The 21,213-nt window shown below is 38.2% G+C and overlaps 8 protein-coding genes across 8 annotated transcripts; 3 read left to right on the top strand and 5 right to left on the bottom strand. All coding sequences in view use genetic code 12, as the record gives it.

The window, feature by feature from the left end:
• Positions 1 to 187: 187 nt before the first annotated feature.
• KGF56_001601 (uncharacterized protein) lies at positions 188 to 748 on the bottom strand (the record flags this gene model as incomplete). Its single annotated transcript, XM_049322742.1, has 1 exon — positions 188 to 748. One exon carries the CDS (start codon positions 746 to 748, stop codon positions 188 to 190), a length of 561 nt encoding a protein of 186 aa, XP_049181328.1.
• A 917-nt stretch (positions 749 to 1,665) lies between these two features.
• On the bottom strand, positions 1,666 to 3,357 carry KGF56_001600 (uncharacterized protein; the record flags this gene model as incomplete). Its single annotated transcript, XM_049322741.1, has 1 exon — positions 1,666 to 3,357. The coding sequence occupies one exon, from the start codon at positions 3,355 to 3,357 to the stop codon at positions 1,666 to 1,668; it is 1,692 nt and encodes a 563-aa protein (XP_049181327.1).
• Positions 3,358 to 4,432: 1,075 nt separating this feature from the next.
• Positions 4,433 to 4,831, top strand: KGF56_001599 (RNA-binding signal recognition particle subunit; the record flags this gene model as incomplete). Its single annotated transcript, XM_049322738.1, has 1 exon — positions 4,433 to 4,831. One exon carries the CDS (start codon positions 4,433 to 4,435, stop codon positions 4,829 to 4,831), a length of 399 nt encoding a protein of 132 aa, XP_049181326.1.
• Positions 4,832 to 5,413: 582 nt separating this feature from the next.
• KGF56_001598 (uncharacterized protein) lies at positions 5,414 to 6,772 on the bottom strand (the record flags this gene model as incomplete). Its single annotated transcript, XM_049322737.1, has 1 exon — positions 5,414 to 6,772. The coding sequence occupies one exon, from the start codon at positions 6,770 to 6,772 to the stop codon at positions 5,414 to 5,416; it is 1,359 nt and encodes a 452-aa protein (XP_049181325.1).
• Positions 6,773 to 7,746: 974 nt separating this feature from the next.
• Positions 7,747 to 9,162, top strand: RAM1 (protein farnesyltransferase; the record flags this gene model as incomplete). The annotated part of the gene is made up of 1 exon (XM_049322736.1): positions 7,747 to 9,162. The coding sequence occupies one exon, from the start codon at positions 7,747 to 7,749 to the stop codon at positions 9,160 to 9,162; it is 1,416 nt and encodes a 471-aa protein (XP_049181324.1).
• Positions 9,163 to 9,432: 270 nt separating this feature from the next.
• Positions 9,433 to 11,814, bottom strand: PTP2 (tyrosine protein phosphatase; the record flags this gene model as incomplete). Its single annotated transcript, XM_049322735.1, has 1 exon — positions 9,433 to 11,814. One exon carries the CDS (start codon positions 11,812 to 11,814, stop codon positions 9,433 to 9,435), a length of 2,382 nt encoding a protein of 793 aa, XP_049181323.1.
• Positions 11,815 to 15,711: 3,897 nt separating this feature from the next.
• KGF56_001595 (uncharacterized protein) lies at positions 15,712 to 17,889 on the top strand (the record flags this gene model as incomplete). Its single annotated transcript, XM_049322734.1, has 1 exon — positions 15,712 to 17,889. One exon carries the CDS (start codon positions 15,712 to 15,714, stop codon positions 17,887 to 17,889), a length of 2,178 nt encoding a protein of 725 aa, XP_049181322.1.
• A 145-nt stretch (positions 17,890 to 18,034) lies between these two features.
• On the bottom strand, positions 18,035 to 19,165 carry HRQ2 (Hrq2p; the record flags this gene model as incomplete). Its single annotated transcript, XM_049322733.1, has 1 exon — positions 18,035 to 19,165. One exon carries the CDS (start codon positions 19,163 to 19,165, stop codon positions 18,035 to 18,037), a length of 1,131 nt encoding a protein of 376 aa, XP_049181321.1.
• Between the last annotated feature and the right edge of the window lie 2,048 nt (positions 19,166 to 21,213).

Below are 21,213 nucleotides of genomic sequence, written 5' to 3'. Positions count from 1 at the left end.
GTTATTGACTAGTTACTATAATCTATTCTGTATTAGCTATAAATAACCGTTATCCATTAGCTATAAATAACCGTTATTCATTAACTTTAAATAACCGTTATATATTAGCTAATCATTAACGGTTATTTATTAGCTAATCAATAACCGTTTTTGATTTTTCTCTTGATTGATATTTTTCCACAATGAGCTAACACTTACAGCAGGAAAATATTAAATTTCCAATAAACGTAGCAACGGTGGTTAGACATCCAGCGCCATCTTTTGGATAGCAGTTAACAACTCCAAAACAGGTGAAAAATTCTATACAAAATTCTGTACATTCATTATGTTCTCTATGATATCCACTTGTCAAAGACATTTCTGATATATCGCTATTCCCAGTTGAACTTGACGAGGAAGATGAAATCGATTCATTCGACTTTTTGCGATGTAATAGCAGGTGGTCCGATTTTTTAAATTGGGTTTCTTCTTGGCGATGAAAACGCATCTCTTTAATCGGTTTGGGTTCCTCGCTTATTGTTTGCTTTTTCTCTCCCTCTGAGAATGGTCGGATACAGTTCTCTTGTGGAACAGCATGCTCTTGTGGAACAGACTTTTCTTGCAAAACAGCATTCTCTTGTGGAACAGCATTCTCTTGTGGAACAGTTTTTTCCGGCAGATTGGCGTTTTCTTGATCTAGAGGTTGCTGAACAGCATTCTCTTGTGACAATTTATTAAAACCATTCAGCGTTTCTTGTGACTTGTACATCCTTTAGTACTTTACTTGCAAAGAGTACCTACTAGAAAAAAGTAAAACGTGTCAGATCTTGCAGAATCTTGCGATGGATGTTTCATAATTGCTTTTCCATTACATCATACAAAAGAAAAAAATTTCATTCTTCATTTTGCTACACGTGAAAAAACAAGCACTTTTTCCCATCTTGACATATTTCAACACAAAACAAAAGAGTTCTTTGGTTATTGTGCTATTGGTAACCCTTCAATAATGAAAAGTATGGTCAATCAGAATATGGTCAATCAGAATGTGGTGAATCAGAATATGGTGAATCAGAATATGGTCAATCAAAATATGGTCAATCAAAAGTATATGTTAATTGTGAATACTAATTCTTAAATTAAAGCCAGATCCTAATTGCCTTAATAACTTTAACTAAGATAATCTTTGAAAAAGAAATTTGTTTAACGCCGCACAATCTCCATTTTGGGAAAAGCTTTTTCTTTCTCTTTGAACCGCATGTCTAGAAGTTTGAGTCCAATTGCGCCCTCCTATAAAGCATCATTTCCCATTTTGGTAGAATAACTATAATGTTTTCAAGAGTTGCAGTTTAAATTACTGCTCTTACTTACAAGTGCTAATTCAGACCCTGCATTCAAATCTCAATAACAACATCTTCGTGCACTGATTTTAAAAACTTTGCAAGTTTAGACTTGCTGGTTTACAAATTGGGCGTATTTGTACTGTTGCCCTTACATCCTCATTTTTATCTAATTTCAATTTTGTGTCTCAATTTGCAACCGTTTTTATACCAAGAATATAGAAGCAGAAATAGCTGAAAAGAATATATTTTACACACGCTAGTCGGTGGCAGCTACAAAGTGTTGCTCCACTATCTCGCTCTGCTCGATAGTGTCGATAGTGTCGATAGTGTCGCATCTAATTCAAATCTACTTTCGCCTCAGCATGTAAAGCAACAAAAGCGTAACGAAAAAGCAAACAATACACAACCCCAAACTAAGTTCAAATGCACCCATATAGCATCGATTCCCAAGAAAACACGTTCCCGTGTCCTTATCAGTATTCGAATCATAGATCCATCCAAAGTATTTGTTCAAAATGTAAAGAATGAATAGAGGTCCAGTGCAAACTAAACCCCAATTGGTTGAAAAAGTCATTGTACCAAACGAATCTGCAATTATTGCAGGGTATGTTCCAAAAATAAGGCCATAGCTACCTCCAATCATAGCCGAGACTACTGAAGTTAATTCGAATGAAGAAACATTAATTATGGTAAGGTATAGACTCACGGCTAATAAAACCAATGTGAATAAAACAATCCAAAGCCTTTGAACGTGCCATTTCTTATGGATAAAGTCGCTAAGAAACCCGGCTAATAGACGACCCAGAAATGATGCTATGGATATGATAGATACTTGAAGAGCTTGAAGCGATGCTGCTTCAGGATCATGTGACGTCATGGAAACTCGTGGTTGTAGATGACCACCTACGTGAGCTTCATCATTATTCTTTTTGTTGTAGTAATATTGTGCTGTAACAATAAATCCAACACTAAAAATGTACATTTGTCCAATTCCAGAGGCCACTGAAACAATAAAATAGTGAATCAAAAATATTTTATGTGTGAGACGTTCCTTTATTGTATGATAGGGGTTTTGCAATTTTGCTTTCAGTTTGATCTTGTTGGGTTCGCCATTTCTTAGATTCTGAACAATGCTACTTGCTTCTGACTCTTGTAAGCTTATTGAAGATCTTGGGGTTCTTTCTCCAATCCCCCAAACGGCTAAAGACCCAGTCAATGAATCTGTCTTTGTCATTGATTGTGCGGGCGGTTGAATATCGGCTAACAATGATGTTTGTTCCTCGATTATTGATGCCGATGCCGATGCTGATGATGGCGGTGGCGGTGGTAGTTGGGGTGTTCTTTGAGAAGGTCCCTGTAAAACTTGCTGGTAATTATTAACCAGTGGCAACGAGGCCAATGCCTCCTCCACATCATCATCATCATCTTCATCATTAACATAAATATGAATAAAAAACGATCCAAAAAAGGTAACAGCACCACAGAAAAAGGCCAAGAATTCCAATAGTCCACCAGCATTGTCATTGAAGTAAGTAGCAGATATTATTGAAAAAATAGTTGCGGCAAATCCATAACAACTCACTGGGAAAGCACCGGCAACACCTTTATGTTTGGTAAAATTGGCCTGGGCGGCTTTTAAAGTTGCGAAATAACTTGTGATTGACCCAAAGCCAGCAAAAACCATAGCTATGCAAATAACCGACAAATGATTGAACCGATGTTGGTAAATCTTGAACACTGAGAAATAACCAACAAATATACATATTGACCCTACAAATATACTGAATTGCGGTCCAAAATGATCAATCAAGAGTCCGCCCGGCAAGCCACCTACACTTGAGCCCAAATTGGTTGCCAATGAAATAGTAGCCGAATCAGATGTAGTAAGACCAATCCTTTTCACTAGTTGTGGAGAATAAACACCATAGAGATAGGGAGTCCCTGACGCTAAGGCTATCAATATGGAAACAAATAAAGCTAATAATCTTTGGGGAAGATGTGACGATGATTTCTTATGGGCATTGTCTCCAAATTTCATGGATTGTAAAAGCAAACTCACCAGCATTGTTATCTCTACTCCATTTACCTCAATAACCTTTACTCTGTCTCAATAACCTTTACTCTGTCTCAATAACCTTTACTCTGTCTCAATAACCTTTACTCTGTCTCAAAAACCTTATTTACTCAATCTCAATAACCTTATTTACTCAATCTCAATTACCCTTATTCTCGTCTATCTCAATTACCCTTGTTCCCGTCTATCTCAATTACCTTTGTTCCCCTCTATCTCGATTACCTTTGTTCCCCTCTAAACGTTTTAGCTCGTTACTTTTCGCACTAGAAAAAAGGGGACTAAAAAGGGGACTCTTTTAGTCAAATTCACCAACAAAAATGTCCACCTTTCAAAGATGCAGGGAGCAAGCGGGAGTAAGGGGAGGGTGTGTGTTTGTGTGTAGCTACACAAGAGGAAAAGGTTTGGTGGCTAGTCGATGATATTTAGACAATAACCAAAGTAGATGGGAAAGTTTACTGCTTTCTCTACTACTCTTGTCTTCTTTTTTAGTATCTTTTTTCCTACTTACTACTTTTCTCTTCTTTCTAATATCTTTCAACTCGTCTCCCATTTTAGTTGATCTTTATTTCCTTCTTCTTTAATTTCGTCGCTTTTAAGAAATTTTTCAGTACCCGAAATGCCGAGCCGTCGATCCGAAGTCCCGAAATACCAAGTGTGAGATAAAGCTTCCACATATCCGAATCATGTGGTAGCGCACAACAGCTTACTCTTTTTGCAGTTTGCAATTGTAGTTGCAGATGAGATGGCTGGGTCAGGAGCTCTATTCTAACTCATGTTGAGAGCCAGCAGCTATTACCTAGTGATGCTATCTTATACCGCTTCGACATAAGCTTCCCCCCCCATTGATAAGCAGCTTTCTTCACCTTCCCAGTGATTCTGATCCTTTGTAACTTGAGCAAGATCTTTTTATGGCGTGAAAGAAAAGAGAGAAAAAAAAAAATAAAAGTGAAAAATGCACTGAAAAATTCATCATTGGGCTATTAGCTAGAGAGAAATTTTGGCTTTTAGCTAGAGAGATTTGTGCAATAGGTGTTGAGATATGACGCGGTTAGACAATTCCCAGTTTTTGAGCCAACTCAAGGATCTTGTCTTGAAGAATCAGGGCAAATCATCTGTATACCTTACTCAGAAACGGTTATCTACCGAAAAACCACATGGAGAATCATTGTCAACTGATTTTCCAACAAATGTCATTGATATGGACAAGCTGTTACCAAGAAACGAACAAAAATATCCTATATTGATTCGTGTGAGTATGAACAGTTCCAATAATAGAGATGGAGAGGGTGGGAAAAAAGTGAAAATATCAACAGTAGTAGAAACTGAACAATTGAATCAATTTTGGCAAGATTATATTCAAGTCATTAAAATTGGATTTGTTGGATTAAAGAAGAAGGAGAAGAAGAGTAAAAGTAAAAAAAATAAAATCGGCAAATAAAACACTATCGAGCAGAGCGAGATAGTGTCGATAGTGACGGTGGCAGCTAGTGTTGATCCACTATCAAGCAGACACTATCGAGCAGAGCGAGATAGTGTCGATTATGTCGATAGTGACGGTTGCAGCTAGTGTTCTTCACTAGAGACTAGACTGTCGAGCAGAGCAAGCAGAGCGAGATAGGGTCGATAGTGACAATAGTGACGGTGGCAGCTAGCGTTCTCCACTAGAGAATATACTGTCAAGCAGAGCGAGCAGAGCGAGATAGTGTTGATAGTGTCGATAGTGATGGTGGCAGCTAGTGTTCTTCACTAGAGACTAGACTGTCGAGCAGAGCGAGATAGGGTCGATAGTGACAATAGTGACGGTGGCAGCTAGCGTTCTCCACTAGAGAATATACTGTCAAGCAGAGCGAGCAGAGCGAGACAGTGTCGATAGTGACAATAGTGACGGTGGCAGCTAGTGTTTCTCCACTATCTCGCTCTGCTCGATAGTCTCGATAGTGTTGATAGTGTCGATTATGTCGGCAAATAAAACAAAGGTATATTCTTTTTTGATATATTTGTTCTTTTTTTGTTCTTGTTTTTATTCATCTTCAATTAATAATAAACCGTTGGGATAGATCAAGTCGATATTTTCAATTAAATCGGAGCGTTTTGTGGAAAGATCAGTTCTTGGTGGTAATGGAGACAGTAATTTGAAATTGAACTTCATCTGAAAATTGCTGAACTTGGATTCTGCTTCTGCTGTCGACAATCGGCTTCTCAGCTTGCCATTCAACATTTTTTGTTTGTATAGTTCAACATAAATGTATATATCTTCAACCTTCATAGTTTTTGGGAAGTATACGGTTTGTCGTGTAGAATTGGGGAACTTTAATGCAATTTTAGCAGTGTCAGGGGCCTGTACAGTCAAATTGAGGAAATCTGGCGCTCTATATTCCAAGTATTCCTTTGTTTTTGCTTCGTTTAGCTTTTCAGCCTTTTTCAACATATCCTTTTGTAAGGATTGTAGGTAGTTGTACTCTTGTTGTTTTTTCAAGACCTCTGTCATAAACTTGTCTTTTAATTCTCGGCGTATGAGTATCAATTCAGGTTCATACTTGTTGATTTTGCTAACGAATTTGCTTTTAATCAAGTCAGCTCCATTATGCATTGAACTGGTGATATTTCCACCACCTTGTAACTTGGCTACTAAGGACATCTTTGATGGCTCCTTTTGAGGCCCCTCGGGAGTCATCTTTGTAATTCTAGTTAAACAAAGCAAACCTAAAAAGGGGAACTTAGTTACATTCAAACTATTAGCTAATTGATAAGCTTCCGGGTTTGTCAAATCACCACCCCATATAATCACATTGTTATTCAGCAGGGTAAATATCCTGATAAACTCGGGGTTTATCACAATCTCATTAAAGATGAATGAAGCGCTTTCATTGTGGGAATTTGTCAAGTAGATGAATAAGAATTTACCACGCTGAGTCGCCATGTATAATGCCTGTGTATAGCTTCCTTCAAAAAACGGAGGAAGTTGGTTGTGATGGAAACTGTTTATCAGTGGCGGGATATTATCCTCCAAGTTTCGAACAAATTTACAAACTTTATCTATTGGATCCGTTAGTTCATCGCGGTTCAACTTTGATGGGTCAAGGTAGATTATGCTGATTAATTTCGAAAGTAGTCGAAATAGTATTAAAACTATGATGATTATAGGTTGGATGAGAAGATAAGTCACCCATCCACCAATCTTGTGCATAGATTCTCTGAAAGCATGTGAGTTGGTGGAGTTCCTAGAAACTTGCTCTATACCTTCTTCCTCTTCGTCTTCTTCTCTTCCTGGGAATGAGCCAGGAAACTCATTAGTGTTGTTATTGCTGTTATCGTTTGTACCCAACCGGTGACGGTTGCGGTCTCCAAATATTGCTCTTAAGCGGCTACTCCAAGGCATTGGTAATGGTGGTGGTGGTGATATAAAAACTGCAAAGGATATAACCAACCTTTAATTCAATGCTCACTATTTTTTTTTGCGTGTGTGTTGAAAGTGTGGGATTAGAAAAGCATGATCCACCATTAAAAAATTGGTATGGGCTGAAGAGCTAGTGAGGGAATGGTGCGAACACTATCGAGCGGAGCGAGATAGTGGAGTAGCACTTGAAACATGGGGCGTTGCTGAGAGTTAGTGAGATCCACTATCGAGCGAAGCGAGAAATGGTAGGTGAGAGACTGGTGCGTAAGAGTATGGTAGGTGAGAGACTGGTAGGTGAGAGAATGGTGTGTGAGAAAATGGTGCGAGTGGCAGAGTGTTGCTCGCTTTTGCCAGACTTGCTGGCGAAAATGGTGAACGTGTCAGCTATTTCAATGCATCTTAACAGAGGTTGGGGCCATGGTGAAGTAGTATCAAAAATGGCACCAAGTAGTATACAAGATTGCACCAAGTAGTATATTGCACCAAGTAGTATATTGCACCAAGTAGTATACAAGATTGCACCATTACCTTTCAGAAGAAAAAAGATAATGGTGGTTGTAAATGGCGCGTTAGTCTGCCTATTCACTTGTGTGGGAAAAAAACTCCACCATCGACACTATCACTATCGAGCGAAGCGAGATAGTGGAGCAGCACTTAAAAGACGGGATGTTTCAGAGCTAGTGTTTAAAAGACGAGGTGTTGCAGAACTAGTGTGCTCCACTATCTCGCTCTGCTCGATAGAGGAGCTTCACTCTGCTCGATAGAGGAGCTTCACTCTGCTCGATAGAGGAGCTTCACTCTGCTCGATAGAGGAGCTTCACTCGATTGTCGTTGCCATATTCAGTATAAACCAATGAAACCAAACCCACTTCAACAGTTTTTATATTTTCAAAACCTCTCTATTCTTTAAAAACAAGCCAAGTTTCTATACAAACGTGCCTGTTTTCGCGCTTAGTATGAAATACAAGAGGAGGACGAAATCTCAGATTGAGTATTTATTAACTCTTCTCGGTCGAAAACGAACTATTATTGAACAAGAACTCGATAATAGCAATAGTGAGTTGGAAAATCAAGATATAGATATAATGCAAGTCTCATCTTGGAATATGGCTTACAACGAGAATGTCATCTCTTTCTCGCCTTATACTTCGCTAACTACAGAGACCCAAAAGGGAACAACAGAGGAAATTTTGGAAACGTACTCAATGGTGCCTTCATTGAGTTTCCGCAGAATGGATCATTTGAAATACGTGATTAAAAAACTAACTAGTCCCATGATGGCAGCTTACAAGTCATTGGATGCAAATCATCCATGGATGATGTATTGGCTACTAAATTCTAATTGTGTTATCAAACAAAAGACCAAAAAATTTTCCATCACTGATGAGATTCTTGATTTGGTGAATGACAAAATACAAAGATGTATAGTTGATAACGGGAATGGTGGTATAGCTGGTGGTGCTAATCAAATAGGTCATGTGGCTTCATCGTATGCTGCTATATTGACACTAGTGCTTACTAAGAATTATAAACTACTCGAAGAAATCAAAGATGGAATATACTCTTGGCTTTTAAGTTTAAAAACTCGACAATTGAATGGGTTTTCATTTATAATGCATGAAAATGGAGAATTCGATACAAGATCAACATATTGTGTTCTTGTAATAGCATCTTTATTGAATATTTTGACAGATGAGCTCATCGAAGGTGTCGAAGAATGGATTCTACTGTGTCAAACATATGAAGGTGGCTTTGGTGGTACCCCGTATACCGAAGCCCATGGTGGATACACATTTTGTGCTATGGCCTCATTGATGTTGCTTAATACCAGTGGTGACGAAATCAAAAGAAAGATTGAATTTGACAAATTTGTCCATTGGTGTGTACATCGCCAAACTATAGAAGGTGGATTTAACGGGAGAAGCAATAAATTGGTAGATGCATGCTATTGTTTTTGGATTGGTGCTTTATTTCCAATGATTGATATATTACAGAAAGATTCAAAGAATGGCGTTGCTGTCGCTGCCGCTCGTGATGTTTTTGATAAAGAAGCAATGATGAACTATTTGTTAAGAGTTGCCCAGGTTGAAGATGGTAAAGGTGGATTTAGAGATAAACCAGGTACAAATGCCGATTTTTATCATACAAATTATAGTCTATGTGGATTAAGTTTATTTGAGCATGAATATTTGTTAAAGGAGAGCGACGAGTTTGAGAAGTTGGCATTTAGATTTGAATGCAACAGAGGTGATAATGATAATGACGATGACGATGACGATGACGAGATTGGTCAATATACTCATTCAATAAATCCCGTTTTCGGAGTTCCCATAAAGTTTCTTATGGATTGTCAAAATCATTTCAAAAAATAGGGTGTAGGTGGAAAGTCCAAAGGGGGGAGGGAGGGGGATTATGTCAATTCGCTTGTAAATGAAGAAACAAGTCAATTCACATTTACATTTACTGATCAAGACACACAAACAATACAATTTCATCTTTAATAAAAGCAAGACTCATCATAAATCTTAGTCTTATTAGGGAAAGATTCAATTTACATGCAGTTTTTTTGAATTGTTTTTTTCTTTTTTTGGATACACCTCTCTATAGAACATTCTATCTCTATCTCTTTTTCTTTCTTTTCATTATCTCGAACTCACCGACATGGATGTATTTTGAAATTGGAAATAATCACCGCGCTCAACGGCAGCTGCAGCGGTAGCCGTGGTGCAAGATGGTGTAGAAACGGAGCTTTCCCTAACAATCGGGCTTCTAACTGGTTGTCCCGAAGAACCTATAAAGTTATTATTGTTATTAGGGGAGCTTGTAGATCGCCTGGTAAACTCCTCCATATTGTTGTTTATAATTTCTAAAATATTTGCCATTTTTAAACATTGCGATGAGTTTCCCGAATCAGGGTTCAAGTTCAACTCCATGGATGAAGAGGGTTGTGCTTCATTTCCTTCATTTCCTTTTTTTTCTTCCTTTCCTTCTTTTTCTTTCTCTTGGTGTTGTTGTTCTTGTTGTTGTTTCAATTCCAAATAAGTAGCAAAAACTTCATAACATACTATAAACTGGTCCAAAGTCTGAACCATTGAAATTCGTTGGCGTCGTTGATGTTGAACTAATTTATATACCAAATCCACCTCCAGTGTATCCATTCGTTGAGGGTTTCTCGAGTATCCTTGAATCAATGCATCTATAGTTATAAACACCCCTGTTCTTCCACACCCTGCAGAACAATGAACAATCACTTTTTTCGAAAGATGCTGAGATTCGGCCATTTTGTTTTTCAATTCTATCAATTCAATTAATGATTGAAAATATTGAGGCACACCGAAATCGGGCCATCCAAGGTAATGAAAATGATAGATTGAATTGTTAATTTTGCGTAATTTAAAGTCAGAAAAAGGTGTGCCTATAGTCTCAATAGATCGAACTTGCGGGTGGTTAAAGTATAATACTGGTTTTGGATCTAGATTAATTATAATTTGAACATTTTCTTGCTGAACAAGTGCCCAAAAGTCATCAATTGTTGACGAGAGAGGGTTTTGTGTTGCAATATATGTACAGTCACCATCAACTATTGTGTTGATAGCAATGTAATTGCCATTAAAGTAATCATCACCAGGACTCCGAAAATGGCCGTGATCTAGTTTTACTCGAGAATGTTCATATGGCCATACGTTATTATATCTATTCTTGTAGCCAAATTCGATTCCCTGAGGTAGTTTAAAATCAATTAGTGTACATTGTTGACAACATGGTGATGCAATTGTTGTCTCCTGGTTAGAAGAATTGGTGTTTGTCGTTGTATCTGAATCTTTAGACTTTGAGCACATTTTATTTAATCGTCTTTTTTCAATTTCTTCAACCCTGTTAAATTTTTGATGTAGCTGCCTAACAATATCTTCATTTGTACACGTTTTCATGAAATGTAGCCATTTACACAAGGATACGTCTTTTGAAATAGGGGCTATTTTGTATTGATATGAGGGGCCAACCTCCTTCTTCCCTTCCATTGTATGCTCATTACTTGCAGCCTGGCCGTTGAAATAGCTGTTATCGTGGTTGCCATTGCCATTGCCATTGTTGTTATTGGTACTGATATTTAGTTCTGAGTAGTCATTATTCTTTTTGATAGAGTGAACAAATTTGGTTTTGAAATTAGTTGCAGAAGGTAAAGTGAACCCCGATAAACACTTTGTTCTCTTTTGTTCATCTGGGCTATTTTTATTATTGGTGTTAGCAGCAGCGTTTGGGTTTATAGTTATATGCTCTACTATGTTGGCATTATCCAGTAATGTCTTTGCAAACCCGCCATTCAAGTAATAAATGTCAAATTTATCATGATACTTTTCAAACTTGGCTACAGTTTGATACAAGGCAAAAGTGATAGCCTCATTTGTAGAAGTTTGGTCATAAATGAGGATTTGCAAGCTTCTTTCCAATTGGCCCTCCTTGAGCTGATCTAGTATGATTTGCTTTGAGCTTGAGTCCATTTCCACCATATTGATAATCAACTCGCTCAAGTTCATAGAGTTACGCTTCAATAGCGTTGTAGGCAAACTTAGGTTAACCGAAGTTTGTATTCTGCTCTTTGAATACAAGTTAAATGGCCGTACATCAAAGATGAAATCAAACTTTGTTGGGTTTAAGTTAAACGTGTCTTGAGATTTGATATTGCTGGAAAGACTTGTGGCAAAAGTTGTAGATGTTGGAGAGGGGGAGCTTAATGGATATGCATAAGATGTACCTGAGATTGAGCCTGACTTGAATATAGGTGTTTTGGGTTGTGGCAAGGAGGATAAGGAGGATATGGATGTTGGTGGCAAGGGCAATAGCGTTTTGGGTATTGGATATGGTTTCAGAAGCTGTTGTAATCCTCGCTTTTTGGAGATACTATTACAGTCAAAATATGAGTCCAAGTTTGGTTGTTCTTCTGCTTGTGGCGACAATGTGAGTTCTTTAAAGTCCTGGTGCGATACTACTTTGTTATGAGTAGGTGTATTTGGTACCGAGGTCATCACCTTGGTTGAATGTGGTTTACCTGTAGTTGAATGTGGTTTACCTGTAGTTGAATGTGGTTTACCTGTAGTTGAATGTGGTTTACCTGTAGTTGAATGTGGTTTACCTGTAGTTGAATGTGGTTTACCTGTAGTTGAATGTGGTTTACCTGTAGTGTAGGTCTACTCTTGTAGTGTAAGCCTGCCCTTGTAGTGCAGATGTACTTTACTTGCTCTGTAGGTCTACCCTTGTTCTGTAGGTCTAGCCTTGTAGTGTAGGTCTACTCTTGAAGTGTAGGTCTAGTCTTGTAGTGTAGGTCTGCCCTTGAAGTGTAGGTCTGCCCTTGAAGTGTAGGTCTGCCCTTATTTTGCAGGTCTACTCTTGAAGTGTAGGTCTACTTTACTTGCTCTGTAGGTCTACCCTTGAAGTGTAGGTCTACTTTACTTGGTCTGTAGGTCTACCCTTGTTCTGTAGGTCTACTCTACTTACTCTGTAGTGCAGGTCTACTCTTAAAGTGTAGGTTTACTCTTGTAGTGTAGGTCTACCCTTGTTCTGTAGGTCTACTTTACTTGCTCTGTAGGTCTGCCCTTGAAGTGTAAGCCTGCCCTTGTAGTGCAGATGTACTTTACTTGCTCTGTAGGTCTACCCTTGTTCTGTAGGTCTACTCTTGTAGTGTAGGTCTACCCTTGTTCTGTAGGTCTACTTTACTTGCTCTGTAGGTCTACTTTACTTGCTCTGTAGGTCTACTTTACTTGCTCTGTAGGTCTACTCTTGTAGTGTAGGTCTAGCCTTTCAGTTCAGATATACTTCCCTTGTTCTGTAGGTCTACTTTACTTGCTCTGTAGTGTAGGTCTACCCTTGTTCTGTAGGTCTACTCTACTTGCTCTGTAGTGTAGGTCTACCCTTGTAGTTCAGATGGACTTCCCTTGTAGTGTATTTCTACTCTTGTAGTGTATTTCTACTCTTGTAGTGTAGGTCTACCCTTGTAGTTCAGATGGACTTCCCTTGTTCTGTAGGTCTACTTCCTTGTACTTCCTTGTTCCAGATGTAACGACTTTCTTAATTCAAAAATGTACCGTTCAACTCAAGCCTAGCAAACCGACATATATATAATAATAACAGTATAACAAGAATAGTGTTACTCTATGAAAAAAAAAAAAGGTGCTGAGTCCTTCTAGAGCAAATGACCTTTGAATAAACGGGCTTTAATTTTCAGCGGGAACTTAGTTCCTATTAATAGTAATATAAGCTACGCACAATTTACTTTACTAGTTTACAAACTATGAGTTTTCAACACTACTAAACTTAGTAACTAAAACTAGGCCAAATAGAGAAGAGAGAGAGAGAGAGAGAGAGAAGAGGAAAGAGAAGACCGAGAAGAGCGAGAGAAGGGGAGAAACATCACTTGCGATATAGTCGCTGAGATAAATACGCTACCAAATGTCAAATGATACTCTCAATATTTCATTTTTCTTGAAAGGGAAATCAATAAGGGATGAGGTTAGATATGGTAGAGTTTGATTGGATATGGTAGAGTTGCTTAAAAATAGTAGAGTTGATTAAATATAGTAGAAGTTACTTTAGGATGGGAGAGTCATTTTATTATAGGAAAACAGTATTTGTAATGGTTTGTAATATGCGTTTAGAAAGAATAAAAAAGTCAATAGAATTTGGGGGGGGGGTGTAACTTTTGTTTGAGTTTACCAGTACTAATATTCTACAATCACTGTGTGATACTGCGCGATACTGTGTCCCACTGCATTTCACTGCATGCTGACGTGGGTAGCTGTCACATTTTGACTACGTAGACAAGACAATAAATGAATCCAAGTAAACTCAAATCAATTAATAGACATTGCATTAGTATTAACTTTTGTTGCATCAATTTTTTTATTTATTTTATTGCAATTTGTTGCACTCAATTTACATTTTGCTAGCCGCTGGATTTGATGGACAACAGGGTTTGATTGGAAGAAAGGTCACGCCGTGGTGCTATAAGATTATAGTACGATGGTCTTGTAATCCTATAGCCCCATGGTCTTATAACCTATAGCCCCATGGTCTTATAAACCCACGGTCTTGTTAACCCACGGTCTTGTTAACTTATATTCCTATAATCTATTATTTTGTCTAATGCTGTCTTAACCCTTACAATTTAATTCGTTTCTGTCAAACAGAGAACGTTTTATGACGTCATTTGAAATTTTCTTGATGTTCTTTTATAAAGTAAATCTAGAACCTTTTTGAACCAGCCATTACCTTAATCATCAAAAGGTATATCTGTTTATAAAGTACAGGTGATTGAAAGGAAGGTGCCTCAAAGGGGGAAGTGCTCCAAAAGGAGGTGCTCTAAAAGGAGGTGGCGCTACAAAAGGACGTGGCGCCTCAAAAGGGGAACCGCTTCAAAAGGAGAGTTTATTTATAGATTGTAACCTCTTTTATCATTACAGCAAAACTCATGTGTCATAACCCTCATAGTAAGAGAAATTAAGCTACTTATCTTTTGTTGAGGTGTAGGTACAATTTAGGAGACATTTATTAAAAATTGTCTAAATGTTTAATGTGACGAGGACAAGTTTAGAGATTCAAACACCCCCACTATCCTAGCACTACTCTAGCACCACTATCCTAGCACTACTCTAGCACCACTATCCTAGCACTACTCTAGCACCACTCTCCTAGCACTACTCTCCTAGCACCCCCACTCTCCTAGCACCCCCCACTCTCAAAGAAATCAATTTTAGACATTGGTTTCAGAAACTCAGAGTTTCACATTTTGTCTCAGATGCAATTGTCATAAATTTATTCTCTCTTGCTTGATATACTGTTTGTTTAAGAGCTACTATATAGATCATCTTGACACACAGGGTGTGTTTTACTTGATTACTTTACACAAAAGCAGCTTATTGTCTTTATACTCTGTCGATATCATTTAGAAATATCAGAGACCCTTGGTATTGTAAATCATAGAGACCCTTGGTAGGTATTGTAAATTATAGATGCTTTTATAATAGCTATTGCAATTGTATATTGTAGCCATTGTAATTCCAAGTAAACCATTCTCTAGGAGATCCCGGCTAGATTAAGAGCAGTCTCAAAGAGCAGTCTCTATAAAAAGTAGTCTTTGTTATTACTCTTGATTAGGAAAAGTCTTTCTTATTCTCTTGATTAAGAGCAGTCTTTGTCATTTTCTTGATCAAGATACACCTGCTGAAATTGGCACTCTATAACTCGTTTCAACCTATACTTTCTACTTTTATGCGCTTATCTACACCTCACCATTCCTCACCTTGTTCTTCATATATCTCGCTGTATTGGTCGCTGTAGTCGTCGCTATAGTTGTCGCCGCGCGCCCCCCCCCCCCGCCGTAATAGCTCCAACGCGGCTCGGGCGCCTCCGCGTCTCCGCGATTCAACGATAACCATCATTTTTCTCATCTGCATCCAAACACACATACAAACATTTGTATTTTGAGCCGTGAAACTAAATCTCCGCCTTTAATTAACTTTAGTATCAAAGACGGTGTTGTTTATAGGAAAAGCATTGCCTGAGCGGGGAGTGCTGAAATCAGAGAGAGCCATTGAAACCAGAGCCGTTGAAACCAAAGAGAGCCGTTGAAACCAAAGAGAGCTGTTGAAACCAAAGAGAGCTGTTGAAACCAAAGAGAGCTGTTGAAACCAAAGAGAGCTGTTGAAACCAAAGAGAGCTGTTGAAACCAAAGAGAGCTGTTGAAACCAGAGAGAGCTACTTACAAGAGCTACTTACAGGAGCTACTTACAAGAGCTACTTACAGGAGCTACTTACAAGAGCTACTTACAGGAGCTACTTACAAGAGCTACTTACAGGAGCTACTTACAGGAGCTACTTACAAGAGCTACTTACAAGTGGAGTTTGGAGTTGCTATCACCTTATAGGTCATGTTGAAGCCCTCACCAAAAAGCTCCTCGCCCACAAACCAATTATCGCACACGGAGTGCGTTCCATTTGAAGATGAAGAAGACAACAATCCGTTCCTGCATCATCTGGGTCTAACAAGCCTCATTCATCAAAGCCATTTGCCAAATCCGCAAGAAAGCCAATCGGAAAGGAGACCGAGTTTGACCAACGAGGATTACGAGGACGAGTCGATGTTATTATACAAGACTGATACTTTGAACAGAACGTCTCAATCTCAAATAAGAAGCGAGTCATTTAATACCGTGAATATGAATTTTGAAAGCCGAGTAACGAAACTACTCAAGCCCAATGTCAATGTCAGAATACAAATCACCGAGGCAGGAAACTCAAATGAAGGAATGAATAACGCCCTGAAGAAATACGTTGTTTATACAATAAGACTAATGAATTTGGATAAAAAAAATGATGAAATATTAACCAGGAGGAGGTATAGCGATTTCGAAAGCTTAAGAGAGATATTGACCAAGATCTTCCCCTTGGTTATTATACCGCCAATACCACCAAAAAATTATTTTGATTTTTCTGTATTTAATGGATTAGTTGGACAAGGAACAAGCGGGGTATCAAACGGTGTACCGATGCCAATTTCTACCAATAAAGAAACCGTTAATAACGGACCGCCATCTGCCGCCTCTGCTGCATCTGCTGCTGCATCCGTTGCAAATCCCATATCGTCAACTCCCTACGCGTATATAAATTCGAATCACTTGGGAAAGATTAGATTAATCGAGCATAGGAAGCGATTATTGACCAATTTCTTGAACAACTGTCTTCAAATCAAGCAGATTCGAAATCTTGAGTTTTTCGCTAAATTCCTAGATCCAAATGCAAATTGGACTGATGAGATTTCGTTAATCCAAAACCAATTACCTAAAAGTGTCTATTTGTTGAATCCTGAAAATGGACTCAAAACTGATCCAATTTATCGATATTTACCAAATCCTTCAAATAAAAAGACAATGAGTTTTTTCAAAGACAATAAAAAGAGAATAACTAAAAAGACAAACCAATTGATTAGTAGTGGTGTTACTATCGGAATGCAAGATAACAATAATAATATCAATAATAATATCAACAACACCAATAATATCAACAACACCAATAATATCAACAACAACAATAACAACAACAGCAGCAGCAACAACAACAACAACAACAATACTACTAGTGGCAACTACCCAGTAAGTGAACCTGATCCCGAGACTATGCAAAGACAAAAACAAGAAGAATTTATTGTGGACACATCGGGCCTTGATGAAGTTAATAAAAAAATTATGGCCAATTTCATGGGGTTATCAAATGACTATGCTGAATTGGGAAGTGTTTTTAATTCCTTTTCATTGATGTTTTCTGAAACATTACTGCTGCGGAGTGATGATAACAAATTAAAGACAAATGAAAATGATGATGAGTTAAATTTCATATTTGATAAAATAGGTCAAGCATTTGATCGATCGTATATCACCATAAATTCATTGATTGGAGATTTAGAAACAAGATTTTCAGAGCCTTTAGGTGAAGCAGTGCAATATACCAGTATCCTTCAATATGTGACGAAATACCAGTCCAAAAAACTAAAACAGAAACAAATGTTAGATAATGAACTAAAAAGCAAACGAAAAGAGTTGAATAATTTGTTAAAAGTAGAGGCAGAAGCAGGTAAAGTGGAGCATGCAATAGCAACACAGCATAATGGCAAGTCTACTACAAAGTACAACTTGAATGGCAAAGCTTCCACCTCATCAACATCAGCGTCAAACGGTAATACAAACACAAAAACAAACTCAAACACACCACCGGCGAGTCAAAATAATGGATCAAAGTTCAAATTCCCAAGCTTCAAAAAGATAACACAATACGTGACTGAAATCATTGATCAAAATCCTCAACAAACACGCAAAACAAAAATCCATGAATTAACTGATAAGATTGAGATTTTTGAAAAATGTCAAGGTATAATGTTGGCCGATTTATCGTTTATATTTGATGAAATTGATAAGAATCTAAAGAAATTTCATACAAGGCAATTGAAAATGATCTATGAAATATTATTGTATTACAATCGATTCATGATCAATTGGGCAAAGAAAAATATCGAAATTTGGGAAGAGGTGAGAGATGATATTGTAAAGTATTGATGACAATTCAGTTCAATTCAGTTCAATTCAGTTCAGTTTGTTTAATTCAATTTTTTCAATTCAATTCAGTTCTGGAAATAAATATACGGTTGGAAACCTGTGGTTAAAAAAAAAAATGAAAAAAAATGAAAAAAATCACCATGATTCATTCTCTCAAATACTGGCATACTGCGGAGCCCCATTCATCAGCGCGTTTATAGGCGGATATATCTGGGGTAAACCCTTCAATTGCACCGATCAATCTTTCTCTAACTTCTCTACTTTCCTTTTTGATCTCAGCTAAGGGAAGAAGGTACGTTCTAATGGTAAAGACAATGGCTTGCGTTTTTGGTAGTTTGGTCAATACCTGTCGTTCACTTCTATAGTGAACTTGGCTGAAATCCACGCTGTTGTAATCGATAGCGTGCTGAGTATAGCCCTTTGGAAGGTTATGGCCCTTATTTGAGTCGTCAGTATAGAGTTTGTTATGAGTTTGTATTGACCAATTTGATCTAGTTATAAACTGCCCAGGAACCATTCTTGAAAAATAACGGTTCATTGATGTTTTCAACTTTGTTTCATATTGTGGCACGGGATGATGGATGTAAGTCAATGGTTTATTGAACCTTTCTTTTGGATTGAATCCCGCTGCAAACGCAAATACGCCTGCTTTAAAGAAATACTCTTTACCGTTTTCTTCATTTTCTCTTTTAGGGTCTTTCAACAAAATGATAAAGTCTTCCTCTATCGTTTCTGCTAGATATTCCTGAAGAACGACTGGATCATTGAGTGCCTTGCTATGCAAAGGATATGTTTTTTGCGTAATGAGGTTTTTCACATTGAGTCTCTTGTCATCTATCTCAAAACAAGTGGGGTATTTTGTTGACATATAATCCATCACTATATCATAAAGCTCACAAATGGCACTATGTGCCTCTTGAGTCACAAAAAAAGTCGAGCCTCTCAAATCCTTGCCTTGTGGGTAATCGGGATGGCTGTTGTTGATAATATTTTTTTTATCTGTCAAACGCTGGAGATACCCTGGCTCTATCAACAACCAGTCTTGCAAATCAAGCCTCTTGATCCCCATAGTCAACTTATATGGACCCTTTTTAAAAGGTAGCGACTTTAAGGGTTCAGCACGATTCCATTCAAAGTCCTTAATTGGGGTAACCAACCCAGTACGGCTATCAAGCTTTTGCTTGATAGCCTTTGGCTTTTGCTGTTTGTAGTTGAATAAGTATACTACTAGCACCGAAGCCAAGATAATACTAACCAACTGATAATTATTCAACATGAGATTCCTTATCTACCAGAAAAAAGTAGACTCTACTTTGTACTCTTGTAATCTTGTAATCTTGACCGTTTTTTTCACCAAGAACAACTCAATAACTAATTGTCTCGCTCCCTAGTGTCTACTAAGTGCTACCCCACTATCTCGCTCTCCTTGATAGTGTCCTCAACTAGACTCCTATGACAATTACTTTTGCAATTTTATCATATCGGACCTCGATTTCCGAAATAGAAAAAACGATTGCGAAATTTTAAAACTGCAAAATGTGCAAAAGCAAATGCAACACTATTGAGCAACGCTATCAAGCAACACTATCGAGCGAGATAGTGGTGCACACTAGCTGCCACCGACACTATTGACACTATCGAGCGACACTATCGAGCGATACCATTGAGCGACACTATCGAGCGACACTATCGAGCGATACTATCGAGCGAAGCGAGATAGTGGTGCAGCATTGACTGAAAGAGACGAAAACGGTCAATCTTACACAAACATATATACATACTCACACAAACACTGTCTCTTTCACACCCTTTCACCCTCACCCTCTCTCTTTCACCCTCACCCTCTTTCTCTCTCATATATACACTCACACAAACACTCTCTTTCTCTCCCACATATACCTTCTCTTTCTCTCACACATATACCTTCTCTTTCTCTCCCTCTCTCTTTCTCTCACACATATACCTTCTCTTTCTCTCCCTCTCTCTTTCTCTCACACATATACCTTCTCTTTCTCTCCCTCTCTCTTTCTCTCACACATATACCTTCTCTTTCTCTCCCTCTCTCTTTCTCTCACACATATACCTTCTCTTTCTCTCCCTCTCTCTTTCTCTCACACACTTTTTGTCACTCTCTTGAGAAACAGATTTCTGATAAAGTTTCTTCCCTTTTACGTTGGAGAATAGGTTCGCTCGATAGTGTCGAGCGACACTATCGAATAAAACTAGACTTGTTTCCCTCGTCTAGTCTCTAGAAACAAGAGAGAGAGACTCAAACACATGTATACACTCACACAAATACTGTCTCTTTCACTCCCTCTGTTTTCGTATTTTTGCAATGACAAAAAAAGTTAAACCCGAGGGTGCAAAGTTGGTCTCAAGAGTAAAGCGGATCTACCCACCTGCGGCAGTGAAAGAGGGTGTGGAAGAGAGTGGAAGAGAGTGGGTGTGGAAGAGAGTGGGTGTGGAAGAGAGTGGGTGGGAAGGAGACAGTGTTTGTGTGAGTGCATACGTGTTTGTATGAGTGTGTGTGTGTCGCTCCATAGCGTTAACAAAATACGAAAATTTTGTATAGAAATAGTCGGGCGTGGTGTGTATCTTACTAGTCAAAAACATTTAATAAAAATAGTAAAAAGTAAACACTTTTAAGAAAGGGGACAGGATGTACAAACAAGTCTATTCACTAGTGTTAGGAAGTATACTTATAGTCAGTGGCGACAGCTAGTCTCAGCAGCTAGTCTCAGCAGCTAGTCTCAGCAGCTAGTGGTGGCAGCCAGTGTGCTCCACTATCTCGCTTCGCTCGATAGTGTCGAAAAAATAAAAAGTAAAGTGATTAGTAATCTTTCTTCAATATGGTTATAACCGTCTTTGCTGTTGGGACCACCTTCCTGCGGAAGATGCTAACCGACTTTACTCTTGAGACCAACTTTCACAATATCAATAAATTGTGGAAATTAAAGAGAGGACTAGTAATATGCAACAGTATTGAACAGCACTGTATTGTATTGTATGATATCGAGCGACACTATCGAGCGACACTATCGAGCAGAGCGAGATAGTGGTGCAACACTTTGTAGACACTAGTACACTATCTAGCGACACTATCGAGCCTCACTTTGTAGACACTAGTGCACTATCGAGCGGAGCTATAAAATATAGCTAGTGCTGCTTCACTATCGCGCAGAGCTCTAAAATACAACCAGTGCTGCTTTACTATCGAGCAATACAGCTAGTGTTGCTTCACTATAACAATACAGCTAGTGTTGCTTCACTATAACAATACAGCTAGTGCTGCTTTACTATCTAGCAGAGCTATAAAACACAGCT

Source organism: Candida oxycetoniae, assembly GCF_023343755.2.
Source record: "Candida oxycetoniae strain CBS 10844 chromosome Unknown scaffold1, whole genome shotgun sequence".
Lineage (NCBI taxonomy): Eukaryota > Fungi > Ascomycota > Pichiomycetes > Serinales > Debaryomycetaceae > Lodderomyces > Lodderomyces oxycetoniae.
Note: the sequence above shows the minus strand (reverse complement) of the source record. Positions and strands in the feature narration are given on the sequence as shown.